Source organism: Gymnogyps californianus, chromosome Z (genome assembly GCF_018139145.2).
Source record: "Gymnogyps californianus isolate 813 chromosome Z, ASM1813914v2, whole genome shotgun sequence".
Taxonomy (NCBI): domain Eukaryota; kingdom Metazoa; phylum Chordata; class Aves; order Accipitriformes; family Cathartidae; genus Gymnogyps; species Gymnogyps californianus.
The window spans coordinates 55,811,571-55,833,530 of NC_059500.1; the positions used below are offsets into that span (position 1 = coordinate 55,811,571).

The 21,960-nt window shown below is 41.4% G+C and overlaps 1 protein-coding gene across 1 annotated transcript in view; it reads right to left on the bottom strand.

Annotated features, from left to right (window-relative positions):
- Nucleotides 1–21,960, bottom strand: part of DOCK8 (dedicator of cytokinesis 8) — a 60,187-nt gene that overhangs the window by 19,807 nt on the left and 18,420 nt on the right. Inside the window, exons 13-23 of the mRNA XM_050913604.1 lie at nucleotides 15,825–15,942; nucleotides 14,061–14,131; nucleotides 13,249–13,387; nucleotides 11,692–11,793; nucleotides 10,832–10,927; nucleotides 9,493–9,727; nucleotides 8,371–8,535; nucleotides 6,401–6,576; nucleotides 4,525–4,620; nucleotides 3,115–3,210; nucleotides 2,169–2,318 (exon numbers count right to left, since the gene is read on the bottom strand). Coding sequence (XP_050769561.1) covers nucleotides 2,169–2,318; nucleotides 3,115–3,210; nucleotides 4,525–4,620; nucleotides 6,401–6,576; nucleotides 8,371–8,535; nucleotides 9,493–9,727; nucleotides 10,832–10,927; nucleotides 11,692–11,793; nucleotides 13,249–13,387; nucleotides 14,061–14,131; nucleotides 15,825–15,942 — 1,444 coding nt within the window. The remainder of the gene's footprint in view (nucleotides 1–2,168; nucleotides 2,319–3,114; nucleotides 3,211–4,524; nucleotides 4,621–6,400; nucleotides 6,577–8,370; nucleotides 8,536–9,492; nucleotides 9,728–10,831; nucleotides 10,928–11,691; nucleotides 11,794–13,248; nucleotides 13,388–14,060; nucleotides 14,132–15,824; nucleotides 15,943–21,960) is intronic.

The following is a 21,960-nucleotide window of genomic DNA, read 5'->3' on the forward strand; positions in this document are numbered from 1 at the left end:
CTACAGTTCCACTAAAACATTTTTAATGTAACAAATTTTTATTACACAACGTATTTTAAAAAAAAGTCACTGACGCCTTAATTAAACATGTCTGTGGAAACAATTTCTCTGCACATGGCTATCACGGAAGCACATCAAAGGACTGAGCAAAGGGTAAAGCTTCAGGAACAACTTTTTGGTGGACAGTGACAATCACTTCTGCCATTCTCTGTCCTGAGTTGTCTGGTCTTGGCCCTTTCCAAGTTTCTGCTCCTCAACAGCACAGCGGGGCACACATGGAGAAGTGCATCAGGAAACTGAGCTGGTTGAAAAGTGACCCGGCAGGCCAGCTCTCCAGCCTGGTCTGCCCCGTGGCAGAGCACACTGCTGGGCTAGCACAGTGCGTTTGGCAGCTCTGGGGCATGAAAACAAGTTGATTGCAAAAACTGAACAAACAACAGTCACCCAGCGCCTATCTGTGGCCTTAGCTTTGTCTCTTGGCCAGTGCGGAGTGACATCAGTGATGTAAGCTGACAGTATTAATGTTAAAATACGAATTACATTTTGTGATCCTTTCAACTTTATAACCCGTTATATCAGTGCAACTTGTTAAAATATATCAGGAGGAAGAATTTCATGGGATTTAGGGCTTATTTCTTGTCTTTAATTTTCAAGTGGCCAATGCCTCTTTAAAGAGATCTGAGGTTACATCACTTGTGGCTGGATTTTACAACCCTCAGGAGGAATACTGCCTTCGTATTGCATAGCCCACTGCCGTCAGAGAAGTCATATGTGGAATAAACCACTATGCAGTAGAAATGAGGGTAACAGGAAAGAGGGATAAAAAGAATAAGCCCTGCTTGGGATGCAGTTTGATGCCCTGGCTAACCTGGCATAAAGCATCACTGCCACTAAAAATGGGTGTCCAACCTTTCCTGTCGATGGGAAAGGGGATTCCCTCCCTGCACCCTGCAGCCACACTGAGAAGCAGGCTGGGGAGCTGAGCTGAATAAAAACAGTCTGCCTGCCAGGGGAGCACAAGGCTGCCCCTTGCACAGCCACAACTCTCACTTAAGGTGCATGTGAAAATACCACCGCAGTTTTGGCCTAATTCTAGTAACACCGTGTGTTAGGTTTGTGTGGCAGGGTTTTGGCAGCTGGGGAGGGGCTACAGGGGTGGCTCCTGTGAGAAGCTGCTAGAAGCTTCCCCAGCTCCATGTCAGACCCACTGCTGGCCAAGGCCGAGCCAGTCAGCAATGGTGCTAGCACCTCTGTGATAGCATATTTAAGAAGGGGAAAAGACTGCTAAAGAAGTAGAGGAGCAACAGCGAAGAGAGGAGTGGGATGTGAGAAAGACAACTGTGCAGACACCAAGGTCAGTGAAGGAGGAGAGGGAGGAGGAGCGCCGGAGCAGAGATTCCCCTGCAGCCCGTGGTGAGAGGGCAGGCTGTCCCCCTGCAGCCCATGGAGGTTAGCGGTGGAGCAGAGATTCCCCTGCAGCCCGTGGAGGACCCCACGCCAGAGCAGGTGGCTGGGCCCGGAGAAGGCCGTGACTCTGTGGGAAAGCCCACGCTGGAGCAGTTCGTGGAGGACTGCAGTCCGTGGAAAGGACTCGCGTGGGAGAGCCTCGTGGAGGGTTGACCCCCGTGGGAGGGACCCCACGCTGGAGCAGGGGAAGAGTGTGAGGAGCCCTCCCCCTGAGGAGGCAGGAGCAGCAGAAACAATGTGTGATGAACTGACCGCAACCCCCATTCCCTATTCCCCATCCCCCTGTGCTGCTGGTAGGGGAGGAGGTAGACAAATTCGGAGCAAAGCTGAGCCTGGGAAGAAGGGAGGGGTGAGGGGAAGGCGTGTTTTTAAGCTATGGTTCTATTTCTCATTAACCTACTCTGATTTGATTGGTAACCAATTAAATTGGTTTCTTTTTCCCCAAGTCAAGTCTGTTTTGCCTGTAACCATAACTGGTGAGTGATCCCTCCCTGTCCTGGTCTCGACCCATGAGCCCTTTCGTTGTATTTTCTCCTCCCCATCCCGCCAGCGGGGAGGAATGAGCGAGCGGCTGCCTGGTGCTTTGTTGCTGGCTGGGCCTCAACCACGATGCACTGCTGAAGGTGAAATGGGATTAAATACAGCTCAGTGTAACACAGGGTGAGTAGCATGGATCCACGGTACTTATTTCATGCATTTACCTTCTGTGGTTTGACTAAAAGTGCAGCAATCTCTGAAGTCACCACACTAACTATAGTGGTAATATCATCTTTGAAGCGATCAGAGAACCGGCTTCTTCGTGGGTTGTCTTGCTTCTCTATGTTGTGAACATACTGAGCCATACTCTTTATCTGCAAAGAAAAAAAGGTATTTAAAAAATGCCCAAACTGCAGGTAAAACTACTGCTTGAAGTTAGTCCATGGGAGTAAGATTCCCTACTTGTTTTTCCCTGAATGTAATCACTCTCATTTTCTCAGAGCTGCTGTGATAAATCTTACATGTACTGGCAATGACAACAGAGAGCCTAAGACTCAAACACAGACACTGATTCCTGGTCATGTTCACACAGTTGGCTACTCTCAGCACCTGAAATCAGAATCGCCCTCCCCAGTCCCTGGCATCTGCAGCTCTGAAACGCTGCTGTTTGCAACTTTTGCCCTTCATGATGACAGACAGGGAGTAACACTTCTGGAATTAATTCTTATTTCTTGATGTGATGTTGGGTTGCTTATATGCTGCCCGTGGAAATCAGTATGTTTTTGCCACTGACATCCGTCACCGCAGGGCTCTGTGAAACTGTGAGTTTGGGGAGCCTTGTCACTGCTCCCATGTTGTGAACAAAGTGGAAAGGCCAGAACAGGTATTCACAGAAAAGGAAGGGCTCAGTTTGATGTCTGTCTTTCAGCCTTCTGCAAGCTGTGGAGCACTGTGCATGTAGTTCATGCAGGACTTTGCCATCACAGGCTGTCAGTGGGGAATGGGGGTGAATACGGCGAATTCTTTAGTTGTACTTCCATTATTTGGGACCTCTCCTTTTCACATTGGGGCTGAATAACTGAAGAGATCACCACCCAACTAAATCTGTGCCTGGAGTACCTGCTACATTTCACCATTAACTTACTATAAAATACCACTGTCAAATCTTACCAGGAGCTCGAAGAAGAACCAGGCATACTTGAAGACAGATTCTCTCACCATACCCGTGCTGACCACCATCTGCAGTGCCAGCTCCTCGTGGAAATGCTAGATAATAAACACAGAATGTTGGGAAATGGCTTTTCAATCAACTAATCTTCCAGTTTCAACATCCCCCATCTTCCCTGTGGGAAACTCCCGCATACTGGAGAGTCAGCAGCTGGATGGGGATGTGTGGACATCCCTGTAGGACCAGAAGGCAGATTTAACAAAAATGACATACGAGGAACGCTGGTGGCAAACAAGACTTTGGAACCCATTTTTCTGAGGATCCAGAACCCCGGACAACTAAACTGGGAAATGCCTTTGGTCTGTCCTCAGGCCACTGGCTGTGTGCATGACGGAGAGCAGTCACGTTCCCCACTCCCCGCTAAGCGTTTCCATTTAGCACATCCATGTTTTCTGAGAGAAGGTAGAAGTAAGATTGTCTTTGTGGTGGGAGAGAATGACACAGCAATAACCACAGCAGAGCTTGTACAGAGGTTTGTAGTTGGAGACAACACTCTTTGCAGTGAGATCTGACCATAAGACACCCAATCCCAATGATCTAAACTTTTAGGAAACTCAAATCTGGACTAAAAATTTATTGTTTTCTATTCCTGACACAAACAATAAAGCTAATGAGATTCCTAAGCATATTTACTTTGAATAGGACATACTAATCCATCCAATATTCAGATTGGGTATAAACCTCTATGCTTTTTGCAGAAATCAAACCAATAAAAAGGAGTAAGAAAGGAGAGTTTCTTAACTGTAACTCCGATTCTGAACTGCTCATTGCAGGGTTTTTCCCCTGCTTCGTCATCCAAAGCCACTGCTGCTGATCAATGCCAAACACAAGATACAGCTCTGGAAAAATTATCTATGTGATATGGTATCTTCTATGTTGTTAAAAAACTATTTGGGAATACATACTCAAGATAGGAAGGAATTTCTTGGTTCTAAAAGCTACAAAAAGGGGAAAAGAAAAACTTTCTTTATGGAAAAAAGAGATGACAGACATTTCTGAGTGCAGTTTACTGTAACATGTAAAGGCAGGTATCCAAGGGTAAACAGCAGTGAAAAAAGACAGAGGCCCTAACACCTTGAGAAAGAGAGCAAAGGGAGGATCCAGGCAGGCTGCTACTTGTCTAAATCTGTCCTGGAAAAAGAATCTAAAGACTCTGGAGCAGAAGCAGAAAAGTTTGGGTAATATTTACCCACTGATTAAATAATGCATCACAAACTCCTTGTTCGATAAAACTGGTTGTTATTTTGTTCTCTCTCTCCCTTCTCCTCATTTAGAAGCGCTAATTACCAGCACTGCCTCAGGAGGATCCAGGCTCTGTTAAGTGTGCTCCCTCACACTTAGTGGTAGGCTACCTTTTTATTGGATGGTCTTGGGCTTGCACAAACGCTTGGCATGTCATTTGTTCCTTCAACGCAAAAAGACATTCGACTGGAGCTGGGATCCATAGGCTGGAAGGCCAAAGAAATACATAATAGTAAGTTAATACATAAGACAATTAACAGAGAAGAAAGCAGCAGCGGTGGTTTTTTTTGAAAGTATGCACAGATGTTCACCTAAACAGCTCTTCTCTTTCCTCCTCCCCATCCCCCTTCCCAGTGCAGGCCAAAGACGACCTGAATGCAGCAGCCGCAGGAGAGTGCAAATACCAACACTGCCATCAGGTGCCCGATTTCAGCACTGCAGCTGTATTTTGAAAGCACTACAATTCACCCTTTCAAAGGTAACTGCCTCATTTATCCGGTGGCTCTACATCCGAAATTAACTAGCATCTGGGAATCTTCCTTCCATTAAAAGTAATGCCAATTTAAAAGGCAGTGAAATGGCAGTAACCAATTGTAAATTGCTACATTTATCAATGTAATGAAGCTGTAATATCAAACATTTTAATTTTGTATTAATTTGGAAAGAAAAAAAGCCTTGAGCTCTGTTTTTTTTAGGACACAGTACATTAGAGTAAAATTCGTAAAGCTATTAAGTTCAAATCTACATTATTAAAAATTGTTGTGGATTAATACCTATGCCTATATAAACAAATCAAATAGATTGGCAAAGCTTGTGTATCTTACTAGTTCTGGTTTAATTTGCTGAAGATAAGCACCCATTCACTTTAACTGGAGAGGCACGTAATCATTCAATGGAGAAAAGACTTCAAAATGTTTCTGAAAATAACCTGCTTGAGAAGCAGTATTTTACATACATAACACTCAAAGAAAAGAGAGGGGGGGATATGGTTCAGAGCTCAGCAGACATGCTGCTGTGGAGCTCTGCCAGGGCGGCAGCTAGAGGCAGGCTCCTTGCACAGGGAAAAAATCCTGCTTTTGTCAGAGGCACAGCTTCCCAGCTCCTGCTGAATGGGGAACTCTAGATTTTGGTTTCCCCAGAGAGCTGAGCACAGCCATCCTCATAAAGCTCTGAGATGAGTCTGGGATGCTGTAGACCAGCAAGCATCAGGTGCCAATCAGGGAAGCAAAATCCTGCTTCTCGGCTGTCCTCGTCCTTTCTATCCTGCAAGCTGTTGGTGGCATATGTAGTTGTGGATGAGAAAGACAGAGGAAGTTTGTGTTTCACTCTGTGGTTGAATTAAGTATTTGGAAAGACCCAGTTACAAAATATGCAGATGGCATCTGTACTATAAAATCATGGGGCTGCTGTCACACAAAATCATGGGGCTGCTGTCATATAAATTGCCTACTTTTTTTTTAACAGGAAACTACTTAGCACCAAACAGGATCTGTGATTTAAAAAACAAAAAGAAAAAGAGTTAAAAGGAGCAAGAATAAATTATCAGTGCATTTTAGGAAAACTATTTCCTTTCCGAGGACTCTTTCACCCCTTTCAGAAAGTGAATCTGTTCCCAGTGTAATCAATAGTAGTCTTTGCTCACACTGATTCTGTGCAACCTGGACCATGTCACCAGACGTGAACAGAACCTAAATGTCAGGAAGAACAGGAGAGTGAGGCATGTCAAAAAAGCAAATCCCTCTGTGGATTGTCTAAGCCTCAAACAAGAGACAGAGTTCTTACCTCTTGCTTTCTTCACTGATGAGAGACATCAGAATTTAGCAATGGGATTTAACATGTGGCTATGCCAAATCAGATAAACAGCAAGTGCTTCTGGTGATACATACAGTGCACTTGCAAGAAGCAAATCCAACCCTCAAAGAACAAATCTAGATTATTAGGTTTTGGCCCATACAATTCTCCAGATATTTGATTTCATTCTCTTACCTTGGATGACATGATGTTTTTGACCTCCTCATCAGTAGCAGATTGTGTAACAGCGATGTCAGGATTGCTGCAGCTTATCACTCGGCTCTGCAGGAGTTTACTCCCAACAGACACGGCAGAAGTGCGTCCAAATGTGTAATAACGAGACTCTGTCAAAATGGCACTGCTGCCTGCACCTGCCCATAGGGAGATGTTTGAACTAAGACTAAAGGACATATATATGAGACAAACATGAGATTCAAGCCAGCTTTGCTCAGTGCTGTTATAGCATCAGCATTTTGAATAGCATAAAGCTCCTGAAAATCTCACCACCAACTGCTTCATTAACAAATTACATAGGCATTGAATGACAAGGTACAGATGTTTTCTGAGTCAACAGCTCACAGGGTGATGGCACAAGCAGTAACAAAAGATTAACAGGGCTACCTGAGTAGCAGCACTATTACATTAGCTCTTTCTTCTTCCCATCAGCTCTTTTTAATTTGCTGTAGATTAAGACAAGATTCACAGGCCTAAACACAAAATACACCTTCAATACATAACATTTAACACCACATTCAAAGTATCCAAGGAAGCAGGGAGCACTGCTAGCAGGAATTTCACTAAATGATCACCTAGTTTTCAGCTTCCCCATGGACCTTATTTTTCCAGGCTAAAGACTTTCCGAGTGTAGGCAAGCTCAGAGATATCAGCACATCCTAACATCAGTCTAAACGTCCCTCAAGGGGGATTTGAATGAATATTTGAAAGAGAAAAGGGCCTACATATCTTTAGCTCCCACAGCACAGCTGCTTGGTGGTAAGTCAGTTAATATATAGCAATTGTCCAAATGAATCCTATAGGCTTCAGGACAATGGACTGCAGCAGGGTAACAGAATGGTTGAGGTTGAAAGGGACCTCTGGAGGTCATCTCGTCCAACTCGTCTGCTCAAGCAGGGCCACCTAGAGCCAGTTGCCCAGGACTATGTCCAGACAGCTTTCTAATATCTCCAAGGTGAGAGACTCCACCACCACTCTGGGCAACCTGTGCCAGTGCTCAGTCACCCTCACAGGAAAACAGTCTTTCCTGATGTTCAGAGGGAACCTCCTGTATTTCAGTCTGCACCCATTGCCGCGGGTCCTGTCACTGGGCACCACTGCAAACAGCCTGGCTCTGTCTTCTTTGCACCCTCCCTTCAGGTCTTTGTGCACATTGAAGATCCTGCCTGAGCTTTCTCTTCTCCAGGCTGAACAGTCCTAGCTCTCTCAGCCTTTCCTCATTGGAGAGATGCTCCAGTCCCTTCATCACCTTTGTTGCCCTTGGCTGGTCTCTCTCCAGTATGTCCATGTCTCTTTTGTCCTGAGGAGCCCAGAACTGGGCACAGTACTCCAGGTGTGGCCTCACCAGTGCTAAGTAGAGGAGAAGGATCACCTCCCTCAACCTGCTGGCCAACGCACAGGATTTTATCCTCCGATGACATCCTTAATGCGATGGAGAAATTGGCAGAGCTTGGCCCTGTGCCTCTTGGCAGTAAGTTAGTTTGCACAGAAAGTAGTTTACTGATGTACAGACCAGTACAAAACTGGCATCTTAAGGTCATTTTAATTTCTGGAGAAAATTCCTCTAAAAATTCCTCTAAAGAAAGCTTCAGTTTAGATGTCTCTCACTTTCATCTTCATGAAGCTACAGCATTGCATATTGTTGTGGAGTCCTCTCACCTCAATCCTGCATCTTAAATGAATGACTGAGAGAGAGAGATTATGGGGGGCAAGTCCATGTTGCTCTTTGCAGCACTGAGATCCCTGACCTTCCTCCGAGAACAATGATATATCTGAACAGTGCTGTGCTTAAACGGTATGCAGTCTGGGTCTGACAAGTTGTTTGCGCTATTTTATAGGCCAGTTCCCTAAGTCCTCCTCTCAGAAGCACCATGTTGAATAGCATGTATGAAGAAAAAAGAATATTTTTGCAACCCTTGCACCAATATTACCTGGTTTGACTACTTCTCTCTGAGGGTCTGGCAGACGAAAAACATAGTAGACATAAGATGCCAGGAGGCAGTTCCTCCCATGCTGGTCTTTGCTCAGGTCTTTGCTGTTGTGGAGACTGTTCACTATTGCAACCACAGATTCAAAGGCAAACTGTGAGAAGTTGGCTGTGAAACAAAGGCAAGAATTAGTCCTAGCACTGAAGGGTATAATATAATTAGGTGAGGGCATTATTTGTACCAACAACAACTAATTCTACATGCTTTAATTCAGTCCTCAACAAATTCAGAGCTCTAGACAGCAATTGCTATACCTGACCAGACCCAAGGTCTACATAGGCTGATAACCACTCTTCAGCAGACCCACTGACTTTAAACCCAATCACTGCTACTCCATCACTTTGTGCTACATAAAAGCAGACCATAACTGTTAATTACCATTTCTAGCAGCCTTCATGCATTTCCTATAAAATACCTACCTGAAGAACACTAAGACTTATTCTCCAGCTGACAGACAAATACAAGCCAGCAGGCTTTTCCACATATATTATAGTGGATGATAAGTGTTGATTACCAAAATGAGACAGGAAATAAACTACACCACTGTCTCCAAGTATGCTTTCCCTCCAGAGTTAACATATGTGATGGGCAACTGGCAGCCGCAGTAACAGAAAAATCTGTGTGCGTTACTACACCCTCTCTGTTTTTGTGTTCACCCAGTTCTGTCTAAAGATATTTGGGCAGAGGATATGGTGGAGTTAGCAATGATGTCAGCTGTAGGATAAGTGATTTTGCTGGTGTTTTCCTTGCAAAACAACTGAATTCCAAACAAAGTTAAACCAGAACCCACTTTCTGACCAATATTTCCAGATAAGTAAACTACTACAATTTAACGTGCCTCCCAACCAGAGCCTGAGAGTCTTATGTGTAAGGGGAAAAGGAGAGAAGGCTGGAACTCAGTTAAACCTGATTAAATTGTGCAGTGAAACTGTGTCTTGAGAAGTACAACTCCTTCTGAAGTGGACTACCCCAAACACTAAATCTGAGCCTGGATATTTAGCAGTCATTTTCCCCACATTTCTAGGTTCCATTACTACCACTCCAAGGCCATGTACCAGTAAATACCTGTCTGGCCAGCTATGACCATGGGCTGTACAGCCAGCTGGAAAAGTTTATCTAGTACCAAATGTAAAAACAAGACAAGAGGTTCAAGGCGTGAAGAATTCAAACAGATAATGCTGAGTTTCAATTCATGTTCCAGTGTAGCCTCTGTAATCTTCTGGTCCATCAGTCGAATGGGGAATGTCACTTGACTTTCCAGAGAATGGCACAGAGTGAAGAACTTCTCCAGGTGATTGTCCTGCAAATACAGTGCACTCACAGTTAACAAAGTTGATATAGTTCAGGCTGCTGCTAGCTAAGCAAAGCCTGATTGTCCCACCTGATGGGATGAGAGAAAATATTTTCACCCTTCTGGCTTGCAGTGGTGGCTACCCCTAGAGATCAATTTGTAAAGCAGCTGTCACAGCCTTTTGTTTGTTCCTTTTCATCTGGCTCAAATTCAGACTCTCGTTAGATCAGATTAAAAGCAGGAAAGTTAAAGCCCTCACTAAAGTGATTGCTTCATTTCATGAAAATACTGTTCCCTCTCTCTGATAAAACTCCGTCACATCACAGGTCTGTAGTCCCTCTGCCACCCACACCTAAGTTCCAGCTACATACAAGTCATGTGCCTTATGAGTATGCCCTACTTGTATTTAAAAAGCATGCTGCAAAGGGGTGATGGACCTGCTTCAGACACAGGACCTCCAGTTGTTAGGACATAGCTACCAGGGTTAACTAGAATGGGATGATGGGTAGGAGACACTGTAAAGCAGCAGAAACAAAATAAAGCTGCTCTGCCTCAAACCAGTATCCCAATAAGATGGGCAAAGCTCCAATTTCGTACCACATTTAAATGACCAGAATCGAAGAGTTCTCATTCAGCACTAAGCGTGTCTCCCCACACCACATGGCATTGACGACTGAGCTGCCTAAAGCATTCTGGCAGTATAACCTGTCACTAGAGGCAGGGGAGGTGCTATGTCTCTGCAGATGTTGACACATTGTCTGAACTAGCCTTGCAGAACAGAAGATGCAGACTGCAGAAACAAGCCCTGTGCCTTGCCAGTGTCTTCTAGACACAGCCTAAGCAGACCCTTGCTGAGCTGAGAGGACACCAGGCTCCCTATTGCTTGATGTAACTTGCTGCTGAGAGTGCTCATTTGTTCCCTTGTACCAATAGATTTCATTTCACCAAAGGATTTCATTCACAGAGGATATCAGGTTATTTCCATAGCTGTTAGTTGTTTTTAAACCTGTGTGGGCTTAAACATCTCCATTTCATAAACCTCCTAAGTCAGCCTGGACATCTGAATTCTCTTTGAAATGAAACTACAGCTGTGTGTTTCTTCTGATGCATTACCTGAGTGTGAACAGATGAAACAGCTTGCACTTCAACATTGAAAACACCCTTGTGTCCTTCAACCCACTTAATAGGTGGTGTCTGAGATGGAACTTTCTGTGATGGAAAAGAAATATGGGAATCATCATCTTCCTTTTAATGATCAAACAGAAAGTCTGTTTACACGGGGGTCTATAGGATATTCGCGCTATTCACTTCATTTTAGATAGCCGAATTCAGTGCCATACAGAGGAGCACAGCTAGGCGTCTTCTTGTTCTCACAGACTAGATGGAGAGAAGTTCATGCATTGAACAGGGAAATTTGGAGCACTTCAGCTGGATGCCTAGCACAGACAGTGCAACTATACATCTTCTGATGGGATATTTTTAACGTTAGAAGTTTCCAGTTAAAGCACTGCCAAAGGCACTCCATGGTGATGTGGTGCAGTTTTAACCCTCTGGACACTTTCCTACTTGCCATATTTACTCAGAGGGCACAGTTTTCTGCTCCAGTAGCAGCACCTGATTCCATTTCTCCTCCCTATCCCACACAGCCACAAAAAAATGAGCAAATCATCCTATGGAAGAAAGCAAATTATTGACTTGACACCCTCTAAACAAATGTATCCCTGATTAGACAATTTACAAGGATTTGCTTGGATAACTAACTTTAAAAAACACAATATAACAATATAAAATAATAATAATAATAACACCAGTGACAATAATAACAACAACATTTTTCTCCAGAGCTTTCCCCTTTTAGAGTACGAAAAGGAGGCATTGTCTACAAGCAGACAGCAACATTAGTTTGTAAAACATTTATGCTGCTCTTCTACATTAAGAAAATAATATTATCTTTTCATAATTTTCTTTGTTACCTCAGGAGAATGAATTGAATAGTGGAAAGGCAGCTTATCCAATGCAACAGGAAGACAATAATGTCCAGTTTGAAGACGATCATTTAATAGAATCGGCAGCCACTGAAACAAATGAAGAGAAAACACAGCAATATTCATGACTATATATGATTAGGGCAATTTATCTAATTTGTTATGTACAGTCAACAAAACAACAAATGAGATATTGACCCAAGCTTCTCTGCTCTAACCCATTCAACAGTAATTTCTTTGCATTTTAAATTCACTGATAGCTACTGTAGAAAAATGTACAAGTCTGCTTTACAAACCATCCCTTTTGAAGAAAACAAACACAGAACTTTTCATGTGTGACATATATTTTTCTAATAAATTCTACCAGAAGGATTTAGTAGAGTCCATGTTTTTATTTAAAAAATCACGTATCTTGAACAGACTGATCCTTGGCTTTGGAGCAAATCAACAGAGTTAAAGTTTTGCTAAGGATAAATTGAACATCTTGGTTGTGATCACCATGAGGATTAAGGCCAGAATGACTCATCATAACTCTGTATTGATATTTGGACACACTTAATTTTTCTCCTATTCAAGTCTGAAAGAGGCTGTGCATTTGAGTATCACAGGGCAGAAACATTTTGTATTTAGGTGAACAGAAGGTTGAAAATTAAGTCCTCACCTATGTCAAGTCTTGCTCCTGAACTACAAACTAATTTACTTCTTACCAATCCCATTGACATTGGTGGGACTATATCTGTCCATAAAAGAAAGACCATTTGAAAGGATTCTCAGTATTAGGATCAAAAACAAATACAAACTTCATAGCAGGAACACATGGAAAGCACTTGTCTGGCCCCACAGCTCAATTGCTGACCATAGCACTAGGACGTTCTCAAATCTGAAGTATTATCATCATCTATGCTTTCCTCTTATTTTAAAATCTCTCCAGCTAAAAATATTGATTAAGAAAAAGGTCAAAGAGTCTATGCTATGATATGTATTTCTTAAGCTAAAACCTGCTAGTCTCAGCATGAAGATAATGAATGCAAGAGAATTACATTTTACCTCCTGGATTCTTTCTGTTTTTTAATTTTGTTGTGTGTAAAAGACACTTTAGAACATAAACGATATGCCATATAAAACCTAATTGAAAATATTATATTAGTTGTTACCTCATGTATGAACATGTTAGATAACAGTAAATAATTGTAATTGCATTTGTTTTAGGGATTTTTTTGCAATAAATAGAATCTAACAGAATTAGGCGGTATGCTATAAAGCATTGCTGTTGCAAATATTTAGGTGCATACTTGTATTCAGTTGCATCAGGTGAATTCTCCAACTTCAAAGACACTTAATGTAAAATTATAGGACAAGGATGTAACATAGCATAGGTTGCATCTGGTTTCTGTGAATTAACTTTAGGACCTTCTACTGGTTTTGATGAATTACCATAACCACAAAGGGAATATATGACAAAATTCTTGACAAGCAAAGAGTCTGTTTGCATGGGATGTAGATATAGATACACACACGCACACTTATATATCACATGGAACTTACTGAATACCCGAGGAGGGTTTCCACAGATGCTCCTTGCTTTGGCTGGCAGCTGATGTGATAGAATGTGAACAATAGATGGTGTTTCTCTGTGAGTTTTGCTGGCAGCCTAATTTTCACTTCTTCATAAAAGTCAGGGGACCTGTTTAAAAAAAAAAAACCAAGCACATTTCCAATGTAAGTATGAGACTGAGCAGAAGGCAAATTTGCCAGTAGGCTTTTAGATGCTATGGTTATAAAAACTGTATAAATCCTAAAAACAGCCTCAGAGCCAAGTTAAACGAACTACATATATATACGGCTATATTTATGAACTATCTACAGCTTTGAATCAGGAAGAGCGTAGATGGTATCAGCTGGAAAGTTTCAGCTTTCACCCATCTCTATACTTTCAAAAACATTCAATCTTAATTTTGGGTTCCAGCATATTTATTGTGCAAATCCTAAATCCCAAGTCCATATTCATGAGAGTGAGAACGTCCCTTCAGCTCTTTTGGATCTGTGAATTCATCGAAGTGAATGCTGTTACAAAGTTGTGCTGCTGCTTCCTGCTCCTGCACCTTAATCTTCAGATTAGGAATATTCTCAACTAACCTCTGAAAAGCTCCAAACAAGAAAAGCAATGGTCACTTACGCAATGGTCACTTATGCAAATGCATGTAGCAATCCAAATTAGATATGACAAATCCACATAAAATGTAAATGTTTAAAATGGATTAGTACCAGCATTCCTTGATGAACTATGTAGGCTAAGAATTATGCAAAGAGGTCATGATTAATACTTCTCAAGTCATACAAACAGTAAAAATACTTACTTATTATGATATGTGATAGCTGTGTATATTTCTTGCACAAATTCTGGGCCTGAAGATTTCCCAAAAATTACCTACATTAAGAAGAAAAGAAAGTAACAGCAGTCAGGTCTAAAGCATTTAATTGTCATCATCTTGTATAAATTTTAAGATAGCATTTGAAGGCTGAAAATGACTCTTCAATATTATTTTAGCACGTTGACATAAATGTCTTATTACCAAGCATCTTCCCCACACACTATTCAGGGTAAAACACCAGGAAAATGGAGCAGAGGTCATTTGTGGAGCCACTGACTACCTCACATCACCTTCTCCAGTGACACACTAACAAGTTAGGAATTGCAAGAATAAAGTTATGGTAAGCCTCTTACACGTTGTCATATTGCCTTTAACTAAATGCTAAACAGTTAAATTAAAAGTATTTTTAGAAGTTTGTTTTTCAGTTGTAGCCTACTCACTTAGGGTGAGATCCATCTCACCTGACCTTACAGGTCCAAAGTTCCTTTACAATCAACAAAGAGAAACAGGCATTTTTGGTGCTTGATTTGCTTCCCTCATTTCAGACACAGCCTCATGGTAAGGTCCTGGAATCCAATAACTTTAAAGGGAGCCCCGGGAGATGAGCTTAGACAAGGATATCTGTACAGCACAAGTCCATATGTATTGAGGTGAAGCTCTCTCACAGTGGAGAGGGATGCCAGATGGACTGTGTCTGGCCCAAGCATTTGTCAAAACCTAATCGTAATATGGGCAGAGTTTAAGAAAACCAACCATGCAGTATCGTGTAAAAGACAGTGTTACATTCACATGGCACAGCTCTAGCTCTGGAAGAAACATGGCTTGGGAAAACACTGTGCTGATGCTCTGATTTCAGTTCCAGAGCTCATGTGGAGTAAGGCTGTGAAGTATGCACTGTGCAGTGTCAGCACACTCATAAAGGCTGGTCAGGTGTCAGTCCTTGCTCCAACATATTGTTGGATTAAAATTCCTCAAAGTAGTATTTCCACTCATTTTTTCCCTTCTAACACATAAAATCACAAAAGATTTTATCCCAATGTCATTCTCAAATGCCCAATTACACTGTCCGAAAATTTCCCAAAAATTCAGGCTGAAGCAGACCTCTGGGTCAGAACACTTCAAACTGAACATCTGAAGCTTGGTAAAGCTGAAGAGAGGATCTTATAATGAGAAATGTTGAATAAGCTGAACATAGACAGTGCTGCCTGCTCTGCTAGTAGGGCACATGTATGCTCTAATACACAGTGTGTTTCAAACACAGAAAACTTTACCTACACTACATGATTGTGCACCCATTCAGATTCAGGCAATAAAGATCCCAACTTACACCTTCCAGTATTACACCTGAGTATTTATGTACACATAGTGCATAAGGAGGAGTTACACTGGAAGATAGACTACATCATTCTTAAAAGGTCTCTGAAGCTCTGTGAATTTTACCATTAGAGTTTCCAACACAGCATTATTTAATACGATGTCACTCTTCTGAAAATAAGGTAGGAAGATTTAGGTAAGAGGGAGTAATATGCCTCTGTTCCACTCGAGTGACAAGTCTTTCCTGTTGTGCGTAAGGCCTACAGCCCTGCTTTCTGATGAGAATGACAAGCTTCACAAGCTCTCTGATGTTAGGCTTCCTAAGGCCCCACCAGAAACTGTGGTCATGGGAAGTAAACAATGAGTTATCTCTTCAGAGGTTCCTCAGGAACGCATGTAAGCAGAAGTCTGCTAAGAAATCTCAGCATTTATTACCGGCATTGCACAGGATGGGTCTTCGCCACACATAAACTGAATCTTGATGGTAATGTTTCTTGCAGAAGCCGGTCGGTTAGCAAAATTCAGCCTCTGAGGGTAAACATAGAGGAGATTTCTGGAAGAAAGAAAAGGAAGAATAAAATAGGTAAATGGCAAGCATTTGCATTTCAGAATGAAGTGCACAAACTAGCATTTTCCTAATTCCTCTCCCTATCCTTTAATGTCACCTAGACAGTGAAAGCTTTGCCAGAACTCCATTTCAGAAGTTCAGAAGGAAAGGGTAAGTTCTTGCTGTGACACATAGGACATCCTGTGTTTATGGTTTCTTGTACAGTAAGCTATGTCTTTGAGAAGGCAGTCTTCCTATCTCTATTTTTTTTTTTTAAATATGTAATTCCCAGTTACAAATGAATTAATATCTTTGCTTGATGTAATGAAAAGCAGGAATCTCTCAAGAAAGCAGCTCCCCTCTCTGCTGTGAAGAATCAGATTTTGGAACGGGTAAGGAATCACTCAGAGGTGATAAAAACAAGTAAACTGGCAAATAAAACCAACAACTGAAGTTCATACATTCCTAGCTTATAGCAACAAAATGGCATATATTTCTAGATTATACAAATCAAAAAGCAGTATCAATGAACCTGAGTAAATACAAACACGAAATTTTGAACCATAATTCTAGAAACTGACGTTTTTTAGTAATGAATATGAATAATGCTTTAAGATACAGCATACTTGCTGTTTACTAGCCTCTGTACATGGACAGATCACTAAACTTAAAAAAGCATCTTTAATTTCTGTGGGGAATTTGGCAGCATAGATGGTCTTCCAAGTTCGAACCCCAACAATTCTGGTAGGAGAGTCAAAATGCTAATAGAAAACTTTTTCTCCAGTGAAGTCTATGGCAAGTCTGAGATTTCAGCTAGACTTGGATTACATACATTCTGGCATCATGATTATGTCTATTTCACGTCTCATTTTCCCAGTTTGGTATAGGATTCTCACTGTTTGTCCTCTGCGTGTAAGGAATAAGACAAGAGTTGGTGGAAGCATGCTGGCTTCCAATGAGAAATAATGAGAACTACTCATGGGCTTTCATGCTTTCTTTTTGTCGGTGACAGTCAGAACCTAAACACAAAATCACCCTGTCCTTATCACAGATATCTCCTCAGCACCATTGTCAGCTGAAAATGTGGAGCAGCTTTGGAGAATGTTGTCGTTAAGTCAGACAGCCCATCTTCCATTTGTTGTATCGCAAGAACTGGAAAACTGTGGGTGATTCTCCTTATTGCCATGTGTCACAATGTGACAATACTCTTCAACTACACAGTCCAAGCTACTTTGCTAACCAACACATGCTACATGGGTCATGACATACCTTAGCAAAAAACTAGCACGTAACTTGCCTTTCCCTTTGTTCAGAATAGTACTCCTGCCTGCCACACTAATGCACTTTCTTTCTTACCTTCTTAAATGCAATTTCTGCTCTGCCAAATTCTCTCCAAGATGATATTAGGAAAAGCTAAGTGAAAGAGAGAAATATATTGGTAACCTCCACTGAATTATGCTTGGGGGAATGACCTATTAAATGAAGGATATTATCAATATTACATCTGCCAGAGGTGAAGAAATACACATAGGGGAGGCTGCATAATCCAGTCATTGCTTCATTAATCTGCAGCCCAGCAGAAGATGTCACAAATCCATATAATGTCCCTGAGCAGTGGATTTTACATTTAGATGTGACTGGAGATGAAAGATATGTAAAATCACAAACAGAGAGCTCTCTGCTGACTGCACAACCAAGGAAGCATTATTCCAGCAAGTACTGTACCGAAGAACTAAAGCTTGTGCCATTTATGCTCAGGCAGTTTTAGGGATCTTGCTTACATGTGTATTAAACCCATCAGCACTGAGGAAGAAGAGAGGCAAATGCTGACTCCTGCAGAGATGAAGGTGATGACTGATTTTTTAAAGCAGGAAGGTGGGGAGATGATCAAAAGAGGTTCCTTCACACAGGCATGAATTGTAGACCCATTGCTGACCACTGCGTAAGTGCTACTGCCTGCCAGCATCTGTACCCTCCAAAAGCCTGAGAGGAAGCAATAAGGAGCATTTCCACTTGGCAGTTAGCAGGGGTGTCAGGGCAGCACATACTGCTGTCTTTTAAGTAACAGGACAGCTAGCATGCCCATAAGGATGTGGTGAGCTCCAGGAGGCATTGTGTCTCCCTTGAGGCTCTGCACTGAGCAGAAATATTCAAACAACATGCCACAGCAATTACTTTTGGTCAGTGTGATTAAACTTCTCCCCTCACTCCTCCTACAGAAAGCACAGAGCTCTACCTCCAGGTATAGTCAGGTGTGCTTACAAAAAGCAAAAGAGCTATTCAGGAGTCAGTATGGGTCTACAAAAGCCATGGCAGAGCACTCAACTTTACTGAGATCAGAGTCCCACAGGGTAGCAGAGTCCTGGGTGAGGCATGGATCCAGATAGCTTCTCTGGGTCGGAGACTGACCCAGCAGAGGGACGGTTAGATAAGAGGCTATTTCAGAATCAGTTACTTGCTGGGAAAGCTAAGGGTCCACCTAGCCCGACACAGGACAACATGCAGCAATTCTCATTCGAATTTGCTGACCTTCGTACACTTTCATGGGACTTAGCAGTAGTGATTTGATCACTTCTCGTGGCCAAAGCAATGCAGACCTATCTTCTGCCAAAATCTATGCAGAGTTTCAAGTCTGTGACCCTTCTCATTGAATATTCCTGTTTGTAATTATTGGTTCTGCATATGTGTGACATAATAAAATCATTCTTCTTGCTAAATTACACGTGTGAGGTGTCAACAAGTGCACCTCAAACTTCTAATGAATATTAGGCATGTTCATTGATGACTGTGACAAGAACACCATACATAGCAAAAGCCAATAGATGTGCAAATAGTCACTATTGATACAAACCACAAATGTTCTATAGGTGAACAGTGAGGGATGGGTTAACATTGCCATTTAATACTTATGGTACTGGAAACAAAAACTGATACACCCATTAGGTAAAATTTTCAATCTTTGTTGATTCCTGTACACTTTTGTCGGGGTGGGCGGGGAATCTTCAGAAAAAATGGTTGAAAATTATAATGCAAATCACTAACACTTTACCAAATATGGAAACCTGTTCTAGTGAGCCACTGACTAGAACAAATGGCAGAACTTCAACATGTCACGTTCAAGACAATGTATATGAGTCATATTCTGTATCTTAGTATGGATAATTTGGATAATAGTTTGAATGATTTTTCTCATGTTGCAAAAATTAGGAATCATCCAAAGAGTCAGTGGTCAGATCCTCATTAAATTTAGGCTGAGAGTGCTTGTCACTTTATTCTGTCCATTAGCAGTGGTGTGAAAACCTTAATAAATTTTCTATTAAAGTTTCAGTCAACACAAAAAAAATGTTGCCAGAGGAACTGAGTAGAAGGCTGACTCGAAACATCAGATTTCTGCAGATTCAAATCACAAAATTATGACAAGAAAACAGATATTTCTAAATCTATATGTGACCTAGAGCTTAGAGTCAAGTCAGACTAGAATTTTAACAGGTTTCTCTCCAGGACTCATAGCTATTCATTACAGATCATTGAACTGACCTACCATTACTTCAAATATCAAATATTGCAAACAAGTAATCAATGACATAATGTGTTTGAAAACCAAGACCAAAGGCAAATAACTGAGGTTTTGTGAATCATAAAAATCACCAACAAAATAATTTCTTACCTGTCATATTGATTTTCTGGTGTGCAAATGTAGGGAACTTTTTGACGCACAATTGCCTACTTTACATCATCTTTTTCAGAAGTTACTCTTAAAATGGTTTTAAACTTTTCAAATATGAAAATCAAAGGGATTATACCACCTTCTGACGTCTCTATCCCCCATGCTTTGCAGTCCTCTACCAAACTAAACCCACTGTTCCATTGATAATACCCTCACTTCCCCTACTGATTCCAGTATTATTAAATCCTGAGTGGCAGTGTTATTAAAGTGGATAAAATGAGTGGGTATCCACCAAGTACCAACTATTGCAACGTCAAGACACTGTAATAACAAGATGGTAGGTCACACATAAGCAGCTGCCCAGTTTTCTGAATGAAGTATGAAAAGCTGAAAAAAGGGAGGTAGTAACTACACCATAGAGCTCTATTTTATACATCCATTTGCCATCCCAGGACCTGTGATTCCTCCAGCCGTGTAAATAGAGGTAAAGCTCTATCCCAAAATTCTCATTGAACCCCGATAATCAAAGAATGAAATTTCTGACACACCAGATTTTTACACATAATAGTGAACCTACCTGAAATATGAGGATACAGCTGAGAATTGTGGTGAGATAATTTTGTCCTGATATATTTAATTAACAAATGACACAGTGAAGGAGTGCTAGTAGATACAATGGCATACCATATCTTCCCAAAATACTGGTAACATGCCCCCCTGAAGTTACATGTGTCAGATAATGTGAGGCAATATTTCATATTTACCAGCATCCTCTTGTTGCCATGGATGATATGCACTTCTAAAATTTCAGTTGAAAATGCTTAAAAACCTTAGTGAATGACATAGGATTCAGCAGCATGCAAGACCTATGCAGCTAGAAGTGAACAGGTGGAACTTGGATTTGTTTTAATTGTCTCATTGATTCATTTACACACTCCCCCATTGTGACCTGGGAGGCTGGAAGCTATACTGACAAACTGCACTGCTCTTGAGTGTTGCTGTTTCTCTAAACCGTACACCCCAAAGTAACCATTTATCAAGCAAGAGGAAAAAAAAATCCAGTAAGAAAACTGATGTTCTCTCTCTCTAAGTGCTCTGCAGACCTAAGCTAAAGAAGTCACCTGTTCTTACCAAAAGGGAAGCCACCTACTAGTTAGTACCAGTAATCCAGCATTATTAACAGTTCTTGGGTGAAGTTACTGGAGCATTTTCATTCCAGTGAAAAGCAGACAAATGGTTTGAAGGAGAAAGCACAGTGTCCTGAGGCTAGCAAAAAGATCTGCAGGCTTGGAAAGGAATGTTTCGGTTCTAAGAGTCCTGGTTGGGAGCTCTTTACAAATGGACAATATTCAGCACCCTACTACCTAACCAGGGGCAGTATCAGTGATCAGAGTAGCTTCATTTTTCTTAAGACATTCATGCAAGACCAAAGCATAAGCCACTGCCTGCTGAGGTGGAGCTGCAGCAAAACCAAATCAGTGAAAAAGATGCTTTCCTTCAAAACCATCTGGAAAGGTAGGCCCCTCACGCTACTTTTGTCTTTTGTTTTTCAGTTATAGCTTCTTTCTTGAGAGGAAGGTGAGCATTCAGTGTTGCACTGACTACTAATGATAATGATTAATGAGCAGTCCAGTTTTTCTGGGAAGCCATTGTGCTAGATAATGAAGTGCTTTTATCTCTACATCCTAGAGGAGAAGCAATAGTGATACCCTTTACAACACAGGGAAAAAGAAGTGGGAAAAAATGGCCTCAAGTTTGGGGAATTAAACCACAACAAAAACGCCCAGCATTGTTTGAACATAGTGTATTAACATTAGTCTAAACCTTCTAACATTCCTGCATGGTAAGTATCTTGCTGTGGACATGAATGTGCAGTTGGAGAATATGACATACAACCAATAAGCCAAGGCTTTGCAGAAATTCAGTGGTAGAACTGGAACTGGATTTAAGAACAGCCATTCAGTCCCACATTCCTTATACTTTAGGAATTTGCTTGAACTGAGATACCTACATGTTAATTTCAATCTTTAATTCCTACAGGTCTCTGGAAGACCCTGTTTAGCTTCTTGCGAAAGAAAAGAGCACTAGCTTACTTGGTATACATTATAAATGCTTTGCATTTACTTTCTGTTCTTTTAAAAGCTTTCCTTAACAAGATTTTCTTGCTGATAGTGCTCTTTTGCTTCCACACAGTGGACCAAAGAACAAACTAACACTGAAGCTGAAGAACAATGGCATCAAAAATACAACATCAGATTTGTTTGGAAGGCAAAACACAATATTTATCAGTATATGATAGATTTTAAATAGTATAAAAGTGCTCAGCAGAATGTGAAAGCAGATATTATACTAATGAT